This window comes from Haliotis rubra, unplaced genomic scaffold (assembly GCF_003918875.1).
Source record: "Haliotis rubra isolate DU_JTF1 unplaced genomic scaffold, ASM391887v1 Scf1580, whole genome shotgun sequence".
In the NCBI taxonomy this organism is placed as follows: domain Eukaryota; kingdom Metazoa; phylum Mollusca; class Gastropoda; order Lepetellida; family Haliotidae; genus Haliotis; species Haliotis rubra.
In genome coordinates this window covers 139,893-149,564 of record NW_025765537.1, presented here as the reverse complement: position 1 = coordinate 149,564, position 9,672 = coordinate 139,893, and the positions used below count along the sequence as shown (strand labels likewise).

The 9,672-nt window shown below is 42.0% G+C and overlaps 1 protein-coding gene across 1 annotated transcript; it reads right to left on the bottom strand.

Moving 5' to 3' along the window:
• Window positions 1-6: 6 nt before the first annotated feature.
• LOC124271173 lies at window positions 7-5,658 on the bottom strand. Its single transcript, XM_046706264.1, has 2 exons — window positions 4,679-5,658; window positions 7-207 (listed from the first exon to the last, which is right to left on the bottom strand). The coding sequence occupies exon 1, from the start codon at window positions 5,383-5,385 to the stop codon at window positions 4,684-4,686; it is 702 nt and encodes a 233-aa protein (XP_046562220.1). The 5' UTR covers window positions 5,386-5,658; the 3' UTR covers window positions 7-207; window positions 4,679-4,683.
• Between the last annotated feature and the right edge of the window lie 4,014 nt (window positions 5,659-9,672).

Below are 9,672 nucleotides of genomic sequence, written 5' to 3'. Positions count from 1 at the left end.
AATTTGAACTCTGGCGGATTGCTTTCTGGCGAAAGGATTTGGAAAGAATGCGACCAAAATCACCGGATAGTTGGGTCTTCGTTCTGGAATGTAAAGGCACACACCATAATTTGGTCTTAGAATGTCGTGACTTGGACTGATTGTATGGAAACCAACTGCGTGAATTAGGAGTACCAGTATGAGGGATTCGGTATATGTGTCCAGTACCTACAATGGAAAGGGAGACTGTTATTGGCGCCATGCAGGGGGACAGCACAAGGGGTTTGGGTTTGAAGCAGGAGCGCTCATCTGCTTCTAGCACTATAATACTATTGAAACATCTGCATGACTGACAATGACTGGATGTTGGACGTCTACCCTCACCTCGTACCTGATAAGATTACTACCTAGTGATGTCACCGGTCATCAGTAACTTTCAAAAGCAGTAGTGACGGCGTCGTACCTTACCTGATCTTGAAACCCTCCTCCATGAAAAGCAGAATTGCATCCAGGAACATTCTCTGGTTCCCATGAAGAGTTTGTGAATAGCCTACCCATTTGACTAGATAGTGGCGCTTACCACTTTTCATTTGTTGACGCAGCAATCGTTCAACTGGGTAGTATTGGTCAGCATTGTTACTATCTTTTTCGCTTACTGCTTGTTTGAGGAGGAGGTACCTTAGAATTATTAACGTTTTGAGGACGGTTCCTTAGGAATCCATTGGTTTTCTTTGGATGGGGGTTCAGCGGCCAGTTAGTCTCTTCATTGGCACCTTTCTGCCAGCAGGAGTCCTGTTGTGAGGAGTCAGATAGGGGGTTCATCTGGATTGTGGCTCTGGCGCATTTCTGGGTGCTCTAACCTAGAGGGTCAGGTAGTCCTGCTACTGGTTCATAGTAGAAGGGTTTCATCCTGTTCGCATTGGGTTTTGGAGGCAAATCTTTGCCTGTTTCTCTATTGACGGAGTCTGTAAATTGCTCTTCGAAGAAATCTCACTTGCACACATAATGGTCCTATGGAACTTGGGGTTTAGTTTGAGGAGACTTACCTTTTGTAACAGCATGGTTGGTAATCCAAACTAAATCACCTACGTCATCAGTGGGGTTCAACTTGGCTCCCTCTGTCATAGCTGCTCCCTTCATTTTCTCTTGAACGACTTTGGGGATTTTCCAGGAAGCTATCTCTTTTACTATTTTCAGGTTATTCATTAATTCGGGTGACATGTTCAGTAGCTGTTTTACCCATATTTTCTTTTGGTAAAATAGCTGTGTCCGAAAGGATATTCATTTTCAACACTTGCCAAACACCATGTGGAATGGAGAGAATCCTGTTGATTGGGTGTATGGTGACATCCGGAATGCCATCATGATTCCAGGGATTAGAGAGGGCCAGTTGGAGTGATTAAGTATCACAATAAGTGCGTAAGGATTGTAAGGGTGTACTATTGGCCCTCTCACACGCACTATTGCTGGCAGGATGGTGCGAGGAACAAGTGTGTCTGTGACTTGAAAGATTTCACATATAGCTCCTACAAGCTTTGAGACAAAGTTCCTACCTCGGTCTGATACGATGGATTTGGGCGCTCCATAGCGGCAGAAGATTTCTTCATATAAGACTCTTGCTACCTCTGTGAAGCTAGCAAGGTTTTCAAAATGGAAGGCTTCTGACCAACGGCTATAAGGAGTCTACTATCAGTAGAATATGTTTGAAGCCATCTGGAGTCTCTGTCAAGGGTCCCAGGGAAGTCCATGGCAGAATCTATCAAAGACATCAGTGATTAGCAAAGGTGCAAAAGGGTGCCTTAGGTGGATGTCTTGAAACCTTTGAAGCTTCGGGACATTTTGCATGACTTAATGTAGTCGTGTATATTTTGGTACATACCTGGAGCCAGTAGAATTTAAGACGAGAGGGCACCATAGACCCGGTCGGCGCCAAGGAGTGTCCACCACCTGCCTTGGAATCATGGTAAAGACAATAGAGCGTCTTTACGAAGGATTTTGGGAAGAGCTAACTGACGGATCAGTTTATCAGCATCTTCAGTCCGGCGTGCTCGTGGCTGGTAAAATGATACAATATTCCATTGAGAAGTTGATATTCATGTGCAGTATTTTGTACCTTCTTTCCGACCTTTCATCATCTGGCAAAGTTGAGAGTCTTCGATGTACTGAATGATTCCACTAAAGTCAGGACATTGTCTCTGTAGATCACTAACATTCTGTAGATCCGGGAGGCTGGGGTCATGATGGTCTGCAGCTTCATCTAGTTGAGCTATGATAGGTGGGATAGAGTCATAAAAAGAACTCAACTTCAAGATGTTCCTTGTCCTCTTGTGGTACCGTGACCTCATTGATGGCTGTGGATTGTTCTTGATGATACTCTCGTCTTGACAAGGCATCAGCATTAGCATGGATTTTCCTGGTCTATGGACAATTTCATACGAGTATTCTTGTAATTCCAATGCCCACCTATGTAATCGACTGGTGGTATGCTTGATGTTCTGCAACCAAACAAAGGGCCTTATGGTCTGTAACAATTTTTTAAATGGTTTGCTAGTGAGATAGATCCGATTGGCCTTAACTGCCTCCCACAACTGCTAAACATTCTTGTTCACTAACTGTCAATTCTTCTCATAAGGTTTTGAGACCTACCCCCAAAGTAATTGCTCTTTCACGACCTTTATCATCAAGCTGACCTAAAATATAACCGATTGCTGATCCAGAGGCGTCAGTCGTAAGAGTAAAGGGCTTTCTCATGTCAGGGTAAAGAAGCCAAAACAGGAGAACTTAGGTCAATTTGGATTTTAATGTTTCAAAATGCAGTTTGGCAATCAGGTGACCATTTAAAGATGGTGTCTTTTGCAAAAGGTTATTCAGTGGATGGGCAATTTTGGAGAAACCCTCTATGAATTTTCGATAGTAATTGCAAAGGCCTAAAAGCTACGGAGATCATTTACGTTTTTAGGAGTTGGGAATGTTCTTACGGCCTCTCTGTTTTTGAAGGATCTGTTCTAACACCATGTTTTGACAAAATGTGACCAAGATACATGACTTCTGAACAAGCAAAATGGCACTTGTTTGGCTGCAGTTTAAGATTGGCTGATCGAAGACGATTAAAACTGCTTGTAAGTGTGACACATGTTCCTCAAAGTTTTGCTGTATATGAGAATATCATCTACATATACTAAGCAAAATGACCATATTAAGCCTTGGAGAGCTCTCGCCATGACCATTTGGAAGGTAGAGGGCGCATTTTTCAGACCAGATGGCATTATTTTCCAGGAATATAGGCCACTTTGGGTAACAAATGCTGCTTTGTGGGCTGTTTCTGGATCCATAGGAATCTGCCAGAAGCCAGAAGCCAAATCCAGAGTGGAAGACTTTAGCTTGTGAGTCTCAATTGCATCAAAGGGCATCTTCCAGGCGAGGTAAAGGGAATGAAGCAGGGGTCGTTATCTTGTTGAGGGGCGCGATAGTCCACCGCAAAGCGGAACTCACCTGACTTCTTCTTTACAAGAACCACTGGGCTTTGCCACGGGGAATTGGAACGTTCAATCAAACCCAACGAGGAGTTCCTGTGTCTGGCGATCAGTTTCAGCTTTAGCTTCCGGGTTCTTCGATAAAGGGTAGATGAACTGGCTTGGCTCCAGGGGTGGTTTCAATTTTGTGCTGGTACAGGTTTGTAACAGTAAGTTGAGACTTATCAGATGCAAAGATATCATTATTTGCATGCAATGCTTGATAAAGCTTTGATTTCTGTCTGTTATCAAGATCAGCCTTACTAAGATCAAATGATATTTCTGATTTGGTTTGAGAATGTGTTGGCTTGTCTGTTTCCTTGATAGGTTGAATAGATGCTACCTCAACTGGATGAGCTACAGCAATGACCTTATTCGAAGGTATAGTTACTGGGTCGCTACAAGGATTTAACAATGTGTAATATGTCTTACCTTGGTTTGGGTTGATGACGCATTTGGCACCTGCCAAGTTCATGTATGACAGCTGCGGCACAGGTTCAAGATTAAGGTCTGAGACTTACCTTGGTGACGTTTCAAAGTTACTGGAATAATCATTTGACTATTGGGTGGTATAGTAACTGCAGTTGTTGTACGGATTAAATCAGAACCAACTGTGGTGAGGGGTACTACTATCAGACCATGATGGAAGGAGATAGAATGTGAAGCATAGTCAATAATTGCTTGATTTACCTGAAGAAAATCTTGTCCTAAAATAATTGAATGCTGTACTGCCTCTAAGACAAAGAAATTCATGCTCAATGGCTACGCCACCTATTGATACCACCAATAGTTATTGAACCATGAATGGAATGCTTTTCACCCCCCTACTCCTGTAACATGTGTAAGAGAACATTTCTGTACCCTGCTTAAATTGACACTAGCCCTTTTAATGTAATAAGGGGAGACAACTGACAAAGATGCACCTGTATCTACTAAAGCATGACACTGACGCATTCCAATTCTGACATTAACAGTATTCATGACCTTTCTGTTGCCTGTGCTCGTTACATTTGTATGCCTGTCCACAAGAGGATTCTTATGAACAGGCGGAGATTCCTATTGTTTCCGTAACCTATTCCGACAAACCCTAGCATAGTGACCTACAATTCCACAATGGTTACAAGTTTGGTCACGAGCATGACATTGTAATCTAGAATGGCCAGAATACCCGCATCCATTGCATTTACCTTGATTATAGGACCGTTGATGCTGGGGCTGCTGGTTGTTGGGTTTCTGGTGCCACTGCTGTCGATGTTGAGACTGTGGCTTCTGCTCCCGCCTCTTGGCATGAGCCCTGGTCTCTTCCAGCTGACCAGCTAGGTCGTTCAGCTGCTTCTGCTGGTCGGTGAGCAGTGCTGCGATCTGGGAGAGGGGCTGGATCCGGTGTTGTGACAGCAGACACATTCGGACTGGAAGTTTTTGTGGCATCTACTGTCTTCTGAGCCAGTCGCACTTGGTCGGAGAGGGCCTGTAGGGTTCTGGCGCCTTGAGGCATCACAATACTTTTCAGGTCTGTAGACAGGCCATTCATTATGACCTGAACTAGAAATACCTCAGGTATCTCCAGGCCTGTGGTCTTCTCCATGACCCTCTCAATGAAGGCCACGCCTGACTCATCAGATCTCTGCTGATCTCCCAGGAAGGCCGTCTGTGCTGCTGAATCCTGGACGTATCTCTGCTTGAATGCTTCTTCAAACGCTGCTCTGGTTGTTGGAGCTGGCTGAAGAGAATCCAGCCATGTGATGGCAGGACCTTCCAAATAGAGAGGTAGTAGATTAAGATATACCTCATCTGTCATCTTCTGGTGTTGGCGAAGGCACTCTACTTTTCTGAGCCATTGCCTGGCATTGCCAGTGCCGTTGAATCTTGGTACCAGGTTTGACAGGCTTGCCATTGCTGTTGGAAGTTGGTCGTTGGGTGGGGTTGGCACACCTCTTGTTCCAACAACTGGGCCTGGTTGGGACTGGCTGGGTGGGGGTTGATCCAGGCTCCTCGCTGATCTGGGATTCAGTCTGGGTGTCTGTCTCACTCTGCTGCTGGGTGTGGCTTCGGGTCTGGACTCCGTAGTTGGTAGGTTGATGATAAGTAGCCATGTACCGGAGCAGATTCTCTACCACGTATAAACTAAGCTTTTTCTGAACGCCTACGGCACTAGTACTTATGTGGCTGTTTGTGGGGAATTATAACTCGGGGTAGAGGATGGCTACTCACACCATTCAAATACAAGTTACAAAGAGGTAGAAATATTGGCCAACATACCTGGAAGCAGAGTTTCGATGCGTTTATTACCAGTCCCAGATATTCTCTGGTTTGGGTCTGGGACTGGGCTGCTTATAAAAGGCAGGTATGTCGGCAATTCAACGTGTCAATGTCGGTAAATTATATAATATAGATACATATCTAGCTGAGTTTGAAGTAATGTTGAATAACAAGACTGGCTGTAGTTTGGGGAAACCTGTAGGTATAGCCCTAGGCTGTGTATCATATGGCGTGACACCGCGGTCGGTAGATTGTAAAATGACTTTGAAATATGATAATAGGTTATAAATTTGACCGGGAGATGAATTTAGTTTTACTACATTAAACTTCGTTATCTAAATATTGTGAATGTTTAGTTTCGAAACTGGATTTTGACAATTACTTTAAAGGGCAAAATTTGATAAATTTTGGCATGCTAACAGACTAATTAGATGCATTTTACCAGATAACATATTATCATATTGAGCCAGAGAGGTGGTGGCTGGTATCTTATTGGTAGACAGGAAATGAGGTTGTATTCTTCATGGTTTAAAGGACTATGATTATGTATTTTCATGATTTATTAATCATATATTGCTAGTTTGCTCAGTGGAAATGTATTCGTATAAATAAACTGATTGTTAGCAACACCTGATTTTCTTTAATATTATTAATTATGTTAATACATTGTTACAGGTTAAATCAAGTCTTAATGAATGGTTGTGTCATTTATGTTATTTTAGAAAAAGGTTCCACACGTCTTAATCTGACCAAATGTTTTCTTATGAGCTAATATTGGTTTTATTTCTAAATTTATGTTAAATTCTTTATTTCAGCTTCGTGAATTATCGTTGTTTGAAGCAAAGTATTATATATTTTATGCAGCATATTCTTACTATTTAAGAGTGAAATAAATGCACCACATCGCATCCTAAATTGAATATCCTGTGATAATATTTTAGTAACTGTAATATGATTATAACATTTCATTTTGATCGTGTATGGCTTATATGACCCTCGTCCCAATGTTATAAGGAGGTTGGTCAAGTTCTTCTTTACAGAAAGAATCGAAAATATATCGTTGGCACTGAGGGAGTGAGTATGGGTTTACGCCACTTTTAGCAATATTCCAGCAATATCACGGCGGGGGACACCAGAAATGGGCTTCACGCATTGTACCCATGTGGGGATTCGAACCCGGGTCTTCGGTGAAACGCGCGAAGGCTTTAACCACTCCGCTACGCCACCGCCCCTTATGTTTCATAAGTCAGCACACACAAGACTAAGAGTGAGTGAGTATGGTTTTACGCCGCTTTTAGCAATAAATTCCAGCAACATCACGGCGGGGGACACCAGAAATGGGCTTCGCGCATTATACCCATTTGGGCAATCGAACCCGTGACGAGCGAACGCTTTTACCACTAGGCTACCCCACCGCCCCTAACGCAGCATTATACCCAACTCACTCACTATTACGTACTAACGACAGTGAATATAGCCATACATTATTGTAAATTCATCGACCAATCAACAGCGACCAGAGCGTAATGTTTTTGGACCAAGCGCGAGTGATTGGATGAAGTGAAAGTTCTGCTTTGTACCACGCCCACATTCTGCATTCAAATTTGGAAATCTGCGCGGGATATTTGAATCTAAAATCATTCTGTTTGAGACCGCCGCCGTGATAATACTAAAGACGGCATTACACTGTCACAGTTATAAAAAATAATTACTGCAAATGTTTAATGATGTATTTGTCACCATGTTTCCGACAAAATTATCATTATTTAAAACAAATGTTGGTTGTCTTTTTAGAAGGTTTACATCCATTTGAAACAGACAGTTATGTTTGTTAAACGTAGGCGTGGCTAAAATTGCAAAGAACCAATCAGAGAGTTGCTGTCGATGGCAGCTCAAAACCGTTGTGCCAGGGACCCGTCCATAATGTATGGCTAGGACTGGTGATGATGATTTTTATGGAGAGGCATGTACCATGTGAATGAAACCCTTAAGATTTATCTACAAAGTCAGTGACCACACCTGCGTGTCATGTACAAAGTCAATGATTCATCCACTTCCCATACGTTTTAAGCATCATTTTTTAAATATATTCATGTACAAAATAGCTGACAACACTACCCATTATCAGGTAGAATTAAAGAACAGTAACTGATGATGGGTCCAGAACAAACCCTGAAACGTTGTACCAAACAATATACAAGAAGATGAAACCCAGAAAAGTCTCTACGTTCAGTAATACAGAGTATCTGAGAGATACCTGCAAAGGATTCCACGTTCCACATAGACCTGAAGGTAGTGCCAAGGATGGTAGCATGTAGTTACGGTAAGATAGATTAAACTGACATGACAGCATTAAGATTTTAAGAAAATAGTCGAAAGTAAAGTTGCTTACCTGGGTGAATTTTCTAGACAGCCAAAGAATGCTTAATTGTGACTTTCGTTCCCTATTGTATACCCTTTCCAGCTATCGTAGATAATAGCACGTACTGATGACACTTACGATAACGTTGTTTAGTTTGACCGTAGTATCGAACATGGTCAGTGAATCTGTACAGTCTAAGTAAACGTAAACGTAACACTGCTATCAGTATAGCAGTGTAACGAATAATACTGAGCCTAAGTTTACTTAGACTGTGAATCTGTATGTCATATAATATTTGCATTGTAACCATGCCCGTTGTCTCCTTGTTAAAAGAAAGATCAATTTGGTCGTAAACGGAGTGAGTGAGTTTAGTTTTACGCCACACTCAGCAATATTCCAGCTATATGGCGGCGGTCTGTAATTAATCGAGTCTGGACCAGACAATCCATTGACCAACAGCACGAGCATCGATCTGCGCAATTGGGGACCGATGACATGTGTCAACCAAGCCAACCAGCCTGACCACCCGATCCCGTTAGTCGCCTCTTACAAGTATGGGTTACTGTAGAGGTCGTAAACGGACGAATCTGGTGCTCGAACTACTACACCAAGCAGCGACTGAAACGTCAAAATGTTTGGATTCAGTTGTACCACACTCCAATAGTGCTTACAAATTGCGTGATTGATAAATTATATAAGAGTATGTCATAAATGCGAATTTACCCGGTTTACTTTGTAGTTATTTTGGTGCGTCTCGTTTCACGACTTAAAGTAAGTCATGAGTACATTTTTATTTATCTTGCTGACAAAGCAAACAAAGCCAGTATTCAACGTGATGCACTCAAAATTCTAATAAATCTTTCATATATACATTTATTATGAAATGTCGTAACGTGTTTAGACACAACTCCAATAATGGTTTACGGCATCTAACTTCCGGTTGCAGCAGACGACGAAAACAAGACTCATTTCAGACGCTTGGGAATAAACAGCCAGGTATTAGGTGGACAATAAACATGTGTCTCTTATCTAATCTTCAAAAGTAGTTAAAAGAGTATTTTTTTGTATATGTTCATTCCAAACAAAATGGGTTTTACATGTGGATGTTCCCATTCAACCCGTCAATGATACCGTCTCTTCAAAATCTTTGCTTTAAACTTCTTCAGTTCTCACAGTCACAAACTTGCTCCAGTTGCTTAAAATAATGGACAATGCTTATTACTATTCCATTTTTCAAAATAAGTTTACATTGTTGTTATTACTGGGTACTGTAGTTTTAAATGTGATTAGATAAGATCTTATGGCAGAACAATGGACCCTAATGCCTCATTCCATCTGACAATTTGGTCTTCTGGATGTGCACCTTGGCTACACTTTTCTGTTTTGTTAATAGATCTTTTTGCAAACGAAGCAACTTCCAGCCAAGGCCTACATCGAGCACATCTGGGTATAGTGCAGAGGCATCCAGTTATATATGATGATTTGTATGGAGAAGCATGTACAATGTCAATGGCCCCTCCTAAAATTTATGTTCAAAGTAAGTGACCCCCCCCCCCCATC